Genomic DNA, 13,145 nt, shown 5'->3' on the forward strand with positions numbered 1-13,145 from the left:
AAACTATAGAACTCAATAATACCAGGGATGTTGAACATTTTAAAATATATTTGTGTTTATCCTTTTGAGAGATTTCTGTTAACATCATTTGCCCATTTATTGTTTGGGTTATTTATTTGTTTGGTGCTAAATTTCTTGAGTTTTTCATAGTTTTTGTATAATAATCCCCTGTGTGAAGAATAGCTGGCAAAGATTTTCCCCCAGTTTGTAAACTCTCTTTTCATGCACTTAATTGTTTCCTTTGCTGTGCAGAACTTTTAAATTTGACAGCATCCCATTTATTGATTCTTTGTTTTATTTCTTGAGTTGTAGTGGTCTTATTTAAAAAGTTGATTTGTCACAGTACCAACATGTTCAAGTGTTGAGCCTATGTTTCCTTCTAGCAGCAGTTGCAAAGTTTCTGGTCTAATTCATAGGTCTTTGATCCACTCTGAGTTGACTTTTGTACCAGGATATAGGGATCTAGTTTAAGTCTTTCACATAAGGGTGAAATGGTGTTTTCCTAACACCATTTGTTTAAAAGACTACCTTTCCTCCAACATGTTTTTGGCACCTTTGTCAAGTATCAGATGATTGTATCTATATAGGTTTCTGTCTTCTATTGCATTGGTTCTCATATCTTTTTGATGTTAATACCATCATGTTTTTGCCTCTAAAGACCATACATGGTAAGCCTTCCAGTTTTGCTCTTGTTGCTCAGTATTTCTTTGTCTATTCTGGTTCTTTTATTCTTCCTTATGAACTTTGGGGCTGATTTTTCTAGTTTTGTGAAGAATGCCATTGGTATTTTGATAGGAATTACATTGAAACTGTATATTGTTTTGGTTACTATGGCCATTTTGACAATATTGATTCTGCCTATCCAAGGACATGGGAGGTCTTTCTGTCTTCTAAGGTCATATTCTATTTCTTTAGCGTTCTGTAGTTTTCATTGTAGAGGTCATTCATCTCCATGGTTAGATTTATTCCCTAGTATTTTTTTGAGGTCATTGTGAATGGAATTATTTTTTTGATTTCTTGATCATCAGATTCATTATAGAGGTATAGAAAAACTATTGAATTCATGTATATTGAGCTATGTTCTGTCACATTGTTAAACTTGTTTATCAGCTGTACAAGTCTTCTGGCAGAGGGTTTTTTTTTCTAGATATAGAATCATGTTATAAACAGAGATAATTTGACTTCTTGTTTTCCTCTTTGTATCCCTTTAATTTCCCTCTCTTGCCTGGTTGCTCTGGCTAGAATTTCAATAACTATATTAAATAGGAGAGAATGTACAACCTGCTCTTGTCCCTGATATATGGCATCCATGACACCAAGCACCAAGCACCACAAAAACAGAAATATTTGGTTCAGAAATGAATAAAAAAACAATGCTCTCAGGATTTTTCCATTCAGTATAATGTTGGCTTTGGACTTGTTGCATGTAGCCATTATGATGTTGAGGCAGTTTCTTTTAATCCCTATTTTCCTTAGTATTTCCAACTGCGTGCTATATTTTGTTGAAGGCTTTTTTTCTGCATCTATTGAGATGAACATGTGATTCTTGTTCTTAATTCTATTTACATTTGGTGAATTATATTTATTGATTTCCATGATGAACCCAACTTGAATCCCTTGGATGAAACTAACTTGATTTTGTTATATTATCTTCTTAATGTGTTTTTGAACATGGCTTACTAATATTTTATGAAGGATTTTTGCATCTATGTTCATCACACACACATTGGTCTTCAGTTTCTTTCCTTTGGTGTGTCTTTGGTTTTGTTATTGGGTGATAGTAGCTAATAAATTTGGTAGCATTACCCCCCCCCTCAATATTTTTAGTTGTAAATAGACACAATATCTTCATTTTTAAAATGTGGTGCTGAGAGTCAAACCCAGTGACTCACACATACTAGGTAAGCTCTCTACCACTAAGCCACAACCACAGGCCCTCCCTTTTTCTTTTATGGAATAATTTGAGGAATGTTGGCATCAGTTCTTCTTTAAAGGTTTGGGAGAACTCAACTGAGAATCCATCTGGTCCTGGTATTTTCCCTTATGGGAAGGTTTTCTATATCACTTTAATCCCATTGCTTGAGATTGGTCATTTAAATTTTCTATATTCTCTTAGTTCACTTTGCATAGGTCATATGTGTCTATAAATGTGTCAATTTCTTCTAGGTTTTACAGCTTATTGGAGTATAAATTTTCAAAATAGTTCCTAATGATTCTCTGAATTTTAGAGGTATCTCTGTTGATTTTTCTTTTTTTTTTTTTCATCTCTAATTTTGTTGATTTAGTTTTTTCTCTCTTTTGGTTAGTTTGATTAATGGCTTATCAATGTTATCTTTTCAAAGAACCAACTCTTTGTTTCATTGATCCTTTGTGTTGATTTTGCTTTTCTAGGGCCTTGAGGAGTAACATTAGATTGTATACTTGGGATCTTTCTGAATATATATATATTTTTAAATGTAGGTTTTCAATGGTATAAACTTTCCTCTTAGAACTGCCTTCATACTGTCCTAAAGCTTTTGGTACATTGTATCTCTGTTCGTACTTGTTTCAAATAATGTTTTGTTTCCCCTGATTTCCTCTATGATCCAGTCCTCATTCAAAGGTGTATTACTTACTCTCTATGTGTTAAAGTGGCTTTTTGTTATTGTTATTGATTTCTAATTTCATTGCATTGTGATCTGATAGGATGCAAGGAATTATCTCTAATTTTTTTTTTGTATTTCTAAGACTTTCTTTTTGTTCTAAAATGGTTTTTTTTGGAGTCATTAATCTTTATTATAATTAGTCTTTTGAATTATTTATCCAGTATTTCATCAACTTCAATATGTATGCAGTAAGTTGCTGGTGAATTATGAATGCTACCTTGTTTTTTAATATTTCTTATATTCCTTTGTTAAAATTTGTGCCTACTGGGATAGTATTCCATTTTTATGCAAGGGCCCTCTTAGGGCACAGTTTTCTCTTGGCAAAGTTTTTTGAGACACTAGCTTATTGTGAATTGTTGAATGTATTTCCAGAGAATTTCATAGTATTGTTTCCCTGCCCCAGGGGAAACAATTTATTTAGTGATAAATGTACTTGGATACAGTTGTTACATCTTGCAGATCCCACTTTCTCTGCAGATCTCACAAAATGGGGTCCTTCTAGTAGGTCAGGCAGTTGTGCTGTATAGAGCAAGGCATATGGGGTACAGTTTCTGTGATTGATCTTCTAGAATTGATAACTCTGTATGCTCTTAGGGTTTGGGAGCAACATAATTTGAGGGCCCTCATAGGTGTGATATCCACAGTCTTTGTGTTATTTTTCTTTGCTGTTGCTGTAACAGAGAATGTCCATGACTGGGAACTGAGGCCCCTCTCTAACATTCTGACTTGGGCCTGGTCATTGGCTTGGGGTTTTTGTCTTTCTTATTTTTTGTTTTAAATATTGCTGGAGTTTGAGCAGCATTAGGTTGTGTGGAGAGTGAGGTGTTCTGTGTAGCTTAGCAGCAAAGTATGTATCCCATGAACTTTTAGTGTCATCCTAGTTTCCCAGCACCTCACAGAAAAGGGGGAATAAACTACAGCAACAACAGCAGTGAGCAATAGACAAGCATTGAAATAGATAAGCAGGGGCTTATCTAAATATGGATGCCAATACATATTTATTGGCATCCATGACACCAAGCACCACAAAACCAATAATACTGGGTTCAGAAATGAACAAAAACTAAAAAAATTGATCTAGCATTAAAGTAAATACCATGTCAACTATGACGTCTACAATACTAATTATTGCAACATGAATGGTGGGGGCTGAATTTATATAAACTAAATAGTTTTAAAATGTAGTAAAATACAGTTTACTAAGAAGAAAGGATGGGGGAAGGAACACAAAATAAAATTCAGAATATTGAAGAGTTGAAAAGAGAGAAAGCAGAAGATAGGTAACAAGTAAAGGTATAAGGAAGGAGGAAAAATAAAGAGAGAATAAGAAAGACTTAGCTATTAAGAGGAAAAAGATAGGAGTGAAAGTAACAAACAAACAAACAAAAAATCAGAAGCACAAAAAACCCACTAACACTCAAAAAGCAAAATAAAATGGACAACAAAAAGGAGCAATGATAAAAAGGAAAACTAAGTATCTTTATATGTATATACACAAACAAATAAGCAAATATAAGAACAAAAAAAATTCTTGGGCTGGGGATGTGGCTCAAACGGTAGTGCACTCGCCTGGCATGTGCAGGGCGCTGGATTCGATCCTTAGCACCACATAAAAATAATAATAATAAAAAATAAAGATGTTGTGTCCACTGAAAACTAAAAAATAAATATTAAAAAATTCTCTCTCTCTCTTAAAAAATATTTTTAATAAAATATGATTTTCTCCACTGAGGTTGTCAAAATGAGATAAGGATGAATTTCATTGCTTATGCCAGACTTCCTTTATTTTCATTTATTCTTGGGTTAAGCATCCCTCAGAACCAGGGTTAGGGTCATTAAACTCTTCCTTCTTTTGTGTTGCTTGCCAAATTTCTGGATGGAGTGGCATAGAACTGAAACTTGTTGAAAGGGTTCCCGGCTTCCCTGCTCACCTATACAATGAGAAGGACCATCTAGGAACAAACAAACTTACTACATTTCCCCCAGTTTATGACCCTTAGTTCCTACCCTTGGCCTTATCCAATTTCTGCATAATTCCTCACTTTTCATCAAACCAATGATAAAATCATTTAAATTTAATAGTTCCTTTGGGACTTCTCATTACCTTATGAAGTCTCACTTGTTATGTGAAACTTATGGTAATCTGTCTTTTTTTTTCTTTCTTTCTTTTTTTAATATGGAGAATCCAGCTGAGAACAAAAGGATAGAGGGAAAAAGAGCACCCTCTCCCATGGTAAATTTTATTTTGTACACATTTTGCTATAACTTAAAAAAATCAATTGACCATGTATGTATAGTTCTATAATTCCTTTTCTATTCCATTAATACATTTATTTAACCTTATGCCATTACCTCTATCTGATTATTGAAATGAGGTAAACTCTCCAACATTGTTCTTCCCTAAAGGTGTTTTTTTTTTTTTTTTTGGCTAGTCCAAACCCTCTGCTTTTCCATATAAATATTTTAATCCATTCATCATTTTCTACAAGAAAACTTTTGGTGGATTTTGTTTAGGATTGCATTGACTCTATAAATGAATTTGAGGAGACAACTGACATTTAATAACATTGAGTCTCTGTCCTAAGATCTGTAAACATTTATTTAAGTCTTCCATAATTTTTCCTAGTAATGTTTCATATTTTTCAGTCAACAGATCAGAAACATACATTGTTAAAATTTCTCAAAGTATTTAACGTATTTTGATGCTAACATACATGGTATTTTAAAATGTTATTTTCCATTGTTTATGGCTAGTATATAAAAATACCATTGATTTTTGTACATTTTGAACCCTGCAACGATCTGAAACTTACTTTTAAATTTTAGTAGGGTTTTTTGTTTGTTTGTTTGTTTTGTGTTTTGATAGATGTCTTAGAATTTTCTGCATATGTAGACAGATCATATACAAATAAAGACAGTTTTACTTCCTTTACCAATCTGCATAAATGTATATTTTTATTGCTTTGTTGTACTGAATAGTTTCCACTACGATGCTGAATAAATTGGTGAGAAGAAAATCCTTGCCTTTTTCCCAATCTTCGAAGACAATGTTTCAATCATCCTAGATTCATTACAGGTAATCACAGATGGCAGTTATCATGTAAGGAAATTCCTATTGGTTCCTAATTTGCTGAGATATTAAATAACAATGCTAGTAAGTATATCCATTTCCTGATTTTAATTGAATTATAAGTATTTCACAATTTATAATAATCATTGGTAACTATCTGGGAAGTAAATTTTTTATTAGGCTTTGTATAACTATTTAATTTAGTGTTTTCATTAGGAATTTATTAATTAATTTATTAATGTGATCATTTATTTTCTTATTATGTTGATGAAATGAATTGTCAGTTTTTCTGATGTGGTATCAATGTTGCATTCTTGGCAGATACTGGTGCTTTTCAAGTTATTCTTTTGTTACATTGCTGGATTCCATTTATTAATATTTTCTGTTGAATTTTTGTTCATATATATATAAGTGTATTTATCCAGTTTCTTTCTTTTTTCTCTCTCTTCCTTCCTCCCTTTTCATTGCTTACTTTTGTTATTAAAGTTGTGTTGAAGTCTGAAAATGAATTAGGGGAACTTTCATCTTTATGATTGGGTGAGACTCTATTTTTAGGTGAATAAAATATGAATTAAATTATTTACCTACTTTTGAGATTTCCTTTTTCATGAAGTAATTCCCTTATTTATACCTATTTATTGTGTGAGCGTGTATGTGTGTTGCTAAGAAATGAACCTAGAGCCTCCCACATACTTACAAAGCACTTAATCACTGAGCTATACCCATATATCTGTTTCATATTCATATTGTCATCCAGTTTTAACAGTATTAACATGTTTCCATTCTTTTCTGTTCAACTTTTGTTAATCTTCATGTAACTTTTACAAAAATAAGATACATAAAGATTTTTGTCATTTACAAGGTGTGTTTAATTCAATCACACTGATTATTGATTAGTGATTTAATTAAAATGATTTCTTAAATTTTATTTAGTGTTCCTGTTTGTTTTTTTAAATTTCCCTTCAGTTCATTTTTCTTTTTTATTGCCTTCTCTTGGATTGATGATGTTTTCTTACTTCTTCCAGAGCATTATTTTTTAGGAATTGTATAATTTTTTTCTTTTCTCCATTTCTTATTGTTCAGGGGATTTAACTTGGGGCCTTGTCCTCTACTAAGGAACTACAATTCCCAGCTCTATTTATTTTATTTTTGAGATAGGGTCTCAAAATTTACTTAGGCTAGCCTCAAACGTGATCTTCCTGCCTCACCCTCCTGAATAGCAAGGATTACAGATACGTGCCACTACGTTGGGCTTTGTGTATTTATTTCTATTACTTTAATGCACAACCTTAAATTTTTACATTGCATATTTAATATAGGCTAAAGTCAATCAATATAATTATCATGTGGGTTTATAAGTGCCTAGATAGCTTCAACCTAAAATCCCCCTCTATTTTCCATTGTTTTGTTGACTAGTGTTTTGCTTTAAAAAGATATTAAATGTTTTCTCAAGGCTTATTTAGATTAGATTTACTTGCATATTATATAGTTTATGTGCTCAATTTTATCTGTTGCATTGAGCATTTTAGTTTTTCAGTCTTAGAAATCATATTTTCAGTTGTGGAAGATTCTCCATTACTATTCTCCACTTCCTATTCTGATATACACATTAAAATGTCACTCCTTATGCAGGAGGGCTTGTATTTTGTTCTCAGCTCAGGATTCGGCCTCAGAACTTGAGCTTTGAGTACCTTAATTATTTCCAACAACCAGGAGATGCCTGTTCTTCCTTTTAAGTTCTGTACACCCATTTGCACCTGTATCAATGTAAAGGTCTGTACATGTTACTAGCCTTATCTCTCTCAGTACTGTCTTCAATTCCTTTCTTCCTTTTTTGAAATTCCTATTTTATGTATGTTGACCTGTATCAACCTATTCTCTATGCCTCAAATTTTCTTTAGGTACTTTCTATTTTTTCACCTTTTAGGTGCTGTATTCTGCATGGTTCCCATTTCAAATCACTAATTCTCTACTCTTTTCAACTGTATCCAGTGTGCTGTATTGACTTTTGATTTTTAGACACACTCTTTGTCAGCTTAAGACATTTTAATGGATTAGCTTTCAATTTCTGTATTTTGTATAGTTATGACAATGCCTTGTCTATTTATAGCCCAAAGAGAAGTATCAATTATTTGCAGTTAATCTAAGCCAATCAGTAGAGCTTATCAGGCTCCATTTTACTAGCCTTTTGTAAATCCCAACTTCTTATAAGGAAATTAGTTTCAGTTCCACTTTCTCTTATGGTCCAGAGGTTTCACTTCTTGTTCTGATATACACATTAAAATGTCATTCCTTATGCAGGAGGGCTTGTATTTTGTTCTCAGCTCAGGATTCAGTCTCAGAGCTCTAGCTTTGGGTACCTTAATTATTTCCAACAACCAGGAGATGCCTTTTCTTCCTTTTAAGTTCTGTACACCCATTTTCTCTGAGAATCTTGCATATTCTTAGAGAAATAGATTTTTCAATCACTTTTGCTTGAGCTCTATATTTTACTATTTGCAAAGTCATTTTTGCATTTATTTCTGGGTTCTGGGATTTTAAATCTCTTGGGCTATAAAACCAGGACATCCATCCTTTTAAGTTCTATACATCCATTTGCATCTGTATCAATGTAAAGGTCTGTACATGTTTACTAGCCCTTACACAAACATACATATTCTTTCTCCAGGCAATTCTATGTGTTCTCAATGACATATTGTTTGGATCTGCAACATAGATTCCTCTTTTGAAAGTTCCTCTCTGTTTTCTATCTTAAACTTCTGTATTCAACACTAGTATTCTTTCTTGCTTTTGAACATTGTTATGAGTATAGGCTTAAAAATCAGTGCAATAACATCAATGGGATATGGGGTAGGAGTACCGAGGGACACCTCTGCTTACTCAGCCATCTGTATCTGCTGTAGGGAGTTCATTACCTTTTTATTATCTCCTCTTTCCAGTAAATCATTGCTTTTAGAAAATTAAAATATTAACTTTAAATTTCTAAATATTATCACCCTATTTCAATTTCTAAAATTTTGAATGTATCTCTCCATTGTACTTATATTTTGAATCATTCTCTATTCCAGAGTTTAAAATATTTTTGATCTCATGACTCCTTCTTTCTCTATAATCTTTTTTTGTTTTTTTGTTTTGGTGCTAGGGATTGAACCCAGGCCTCACACTTGCTTGGCAAGTGGCTCTACTACTAAGCGACAGCACCCTTTGTACTCTTAAAAATAGTTGAGAATCCTGCAACACTTTTGTTTTCTGTGTGTTTGATTTATCAGCATATACCATGTTACAAATTTAAAAAGAGAATATTTAAAGACTAATTTTTAAAACTCTGATAAGCCTATTATATTGAAGCTAACATTTTTTATGAAAAAATAGTTGTATTTTCCAAAATAAAGAAACATAGCTATTTAATATTTTTGAAATCTCTTTATTATTGATACTAGTAGAAGATAACTGGATGACTATCTCAGCTTTTGCTGTTTAGTATATATTGTTTTGCTGGAAGTATATTAGAAAAAAAAATCCACCTTCACACAGATACATAGTTGGAAAAGGGTAGACCTTAGGGACTCTCTAAAACTGATCTTATGGTACCTTCTAAGAGTACTCAAAACATACATTATTTACCACTGCTATAAGCAAAGTTTATCACAAAATCACTTTGGAAAATTTCTCATCTGATAGATTTGAAAGATAAGAAGGAAACAATATATTAGCAATATATGATAGATATAAAACATTTAAAAAATCTTTTACCTGGGTTAAATTATGAAATAAATTACTGTTGGGAAAAAGAAGGAACATATGTTAGTAAGCAGCATATTTAATATTAATTTGGATGTTCTACTTCCAATACATGTTTCTAAACCTTTGAATATTCTATTTATATGCCATTGCAAATATATAAATAGGCTAAATATAACAAGCCAACAAACAAACAAACAAAAAACCCTACATATATCTATTTGTATATCAATGTATTAAGTGACCCATTTGTCATTGCATAAGACTAAGGAGCTTTAATCTGTATGTTTTCTTAACAATACTACAAGTTCATGTAATCAAAATTGCATGGTTAATCTTCATTAAAATTTTGATATTTTTATTTCACATTCATGTTGTAATTTATGTCACTCATCAGTCCTAAAGGAACAATATTCATTTGTATACTTAGTTGTATGCTGTTTAAGAAGTGTTTTTTCACTTAAAAGTTATCTGTGTCTATTTTTATCAAATAACCTCTGAAATTCAATATACCTCTTCCATTTTCTGATCATGACACAGTACCAAATATCTTATTATGAATAAAACAAAAACGAAAATATTTTAGAATCAGCAAACCAATATTCAGATAGTTTCTTTTTAATTTTTTTTAGTTGTAGACGGACACAATTTATTTATGAGGTGCTGAGGATCAAACACAGTGCCTCACGTGGTAGGCAAGTGCTATGACCCCAGCCCCTGTAGTTAGTTTCTGAGACTGTATAACGATCATAATAGTTCATATATCTAGCCAAATATGGTAGAGAATTACTGAAAATAAGTACTATAAATCTTGGCCAGTGTACTGTGCCCAGGACTCAACAAAGTTCAAGGTTGATTAAAAAGATCCCTGGCTCCAGAACTGATATGATCTGCTTTGTGCAATGCTACTTGTCAAAGGTGCAGGAAGAAAGAAGTAGGCCGCTGAATGAATTACCAGTGCATCTGGAAAGGAAAATTTGAAGGCAGAAAGAGAAATATTTAGGTAATAAAAGTAGCTTCGTAACCTTGTAGAGAGGGAGTCAGTATCAGTGGATGATTAACTGAACAATCTTATTCCTACCGTGAGAGGAAAAACAGCTGCATTCTGCTGTATCTGTATCAGTCTTATTGGTTTTCTTGAGTTGGTACACAGATCTCAAGTGTAGAGTGAGAGGAAAGCAAAGGAGAGAATCCTGGATTAACCTGACATTTAAGAACAGATGATAAAAACACACCAAATGGGGGTGGAGACTGGGAAAGAATTAACATAGAAATAAAAATAGTGGTATAGAATGAATGAAGGAATGAAAGAGTTTCAAGAAGAAATGAATGCAATATTAGATGTGGTATAGAAGTTAAACAGTAAGAGGGAAAAAAAGTCCTATTAACCTTGGCAATTGACTTCGTTGACTTTGCTAAAGCAATTTAAATAGATAGGTAGACAGTAGTGAAACAGAGTGATAAAGCTTCACAGTGAAGCTGGGAGCACTGCTTGTAATTCCAGCTGCTTAGGAGGCTGAGGCAGGAGGATCACAATTTCAGCAACTTTTCAGCCTCAGCAACTTAGTGAGACTCTAAGCCACTCATCAAGACCTGGTCTCAAAACTTAAAAAAGGGCTGGGAATGTGGCTCGGTGGTTAAGCACCCCTGGGTTCAATCCCTGGTACCAAACCAAACCAAACCAACAAAAAACAAACAAACAAAAAACAAAACCCCCCAAAACAAAAAACAAAATAAAACAAAACAACAGCAACAAAAAACAAAACAAAAATTTCAGTGAAATTATGAAAGATGACAGACAAGAATGACCCCCTGAATTATTCTCCCTTCCTATTCTGTATTCTAACCCTGAGGTGGGGGTGGGTAAAGAAAGCAAGAAAGTTAAGATACTAACATGATACTTGTTCCAGGAATTCTGGTTTGTGGGCAAACAGAGTCAGTGGGTTTAGAGAGCCCCCCCCCAAAAGACACAGTGCTCAGAAGGACCCTGTGCTCTGCATTGTTTGTCTTAGAATTTTAGTAAATTCATCTTTAAACTTGTATTTTCTAAATAAGTATGACAGAACAATGGAGCATGAGTTGGGGTTTTGGAGCTTTGGCTCATTCACAGTCCTACCTCCTGCTGCCTCTCTGCCTCTTTGGGACAGCTTCTGTGACACTCATTCCTCCATGCTTTGGCATTTTGGGTCCTGACTGGCCATCCTCTTCTCCCTTCTTGTCCCCCTCCCCAATCTTGCTTTTACTTTTGACTTTGGTAAGGGTCTAGATGTGTGAACTCTGGGCACATCTGGTGTGGGAATGATTAGTACAAGGGATATGTTCTCTGCAGCATCCTGGATTAAGACATGGAAGCAGCTGTCCCATTTCTGGCTGGTAGTACCATGTAGTGGCTGATGGAGCCCTCATCATTGCAGGAGTGAGCTTCTTGGGCACCTCCAATTCAGGTATCTAGCATATTTCAGTGCAGAGGTTGTGCTAATCTTGGGGGCTCTCATTATGTCATACCTGGCTTGATTTTTCAGATGCCACCATTGTTCTGGGTGTGATATATGGATCTATGGAGAGGAGAAACTGGTAGGAAGCTGGCAGCTGGTGGGCCATGCCCATGCTGAATCACCAGGTGAGTAAAAGGTCTGCATTGGGCCCATGAGTATTACCATGTCCAAGCAACATGACATTATATTGCAAATAAAAAAAAATCATGACAGGTAATAAAAGTGACTATTGAAGAATAAGATCTACATTTAATACTTTAAACAGTGTTTTCCCCTGTTTTTGGAAAAGATCCTATATTTTCATTTGGCATCAGGATGAAGAGATACAGAAGCGGCAGAATAGTATGGAATGGTGTTTGCTTCTGGGTCATAAAGTTTTAGGAGTTAAAGAGTTTTAGACACAAATGCATGATATCTACAATGAGAATTACAAAGCGTTGCTGAAAGAAATTGAAGAGGACACAAACACACAAGATATAAAGACATTCCATCTTTATGGATAGGAAGAATTGATAGTCCAAATGTCCATATTACCCAAAGCAATTTACATAAACAATGCAATTCCCATTAAAATACCAATGGCATTGTTCACAGAAATATAAAAACAATCCTAAAATTCATAGAAAACCCACAAAAGACCCCTAGTATTCAAAGTTATTTTGAGCAAAAAGAAAAAAGCAGACGGCATCACAATAATACCTGATAGAAAAAATATACCACCAAGGTATAATAGCTAAAACATTTTAGTAGTGGTGTAAAAAAATATGACACATAGCTAGTGGCTTGGGAGGCTGAGGCAGGAGGATTCTGAGTTCAAAGCCAGCCTCAGCAAAAGTGAGAAATACCCTTAACAACTTGCCCATAAATTTGATGAAATCCACTAATTCCCTGAAAGACACCATCTGCCAAAACTCACAGAAGAAAGTCATGTGAATAATATATCTACTAAAAATTTTGAATCAATAACTAATTACCTTAAAAAATTTAAACAAAAAAAATTCCAGGTATAAATTAGTTCTCTGGAAAACTGTATCAAACAATGGGAAAATTACACCAATTATCTATAATCTTTTTCAGAAAATAGAAGTAGAGGGAATACTTTCTAAATCATTCTATGAGGCCAATATCATCTTAATACAAAAACCAGGCATTACAAGAAAACTGAAGAGTAGGGGATTTTCATGATGGTGGAAT

At 33.5% G+C, this 13,145-nt stretch overlaps 1 protein-coding gene across 1 annotated transcript in view; it reads right to left on the reverse strand.

Annotated features, from left to right (window-relative positions):
• Nucleotides 1-13,145, reverse strand: part of Catspere (catsper channel auxiliary subunit epsilon) — a 152,673-nt gene that overhangs the window by 115,308 nt on the left and 24,220 nt on the right. The window contains exon 6 of the mRNA XM_078024680.1: nucleotides 9,469-9,493. Coding sequence (XP_077880806.1) covers nucleotides 9,469-9,493 — 25 coding nt within the window. The remainder of the gene's footprint in view (nucleotides 1-9,468; nucleotides 9,494-13,145) is intronic.

Source organism: Ictidomys tridecemlineatus, chromosome 10, assembly GCF_052094955.1.
Source record: "Ictidomys tridecemlineatus isolate mIctTri1 chromosome 10, mIctTri1.hap1, whole genome shotgun sequence".
Taxonomy (NCBI): Eukaryota; Metazoa; Chordata; class Mammalia; order Rodentia; family Sciuridae; genus Ictidomys; species Ictidomys tridecemlineatus.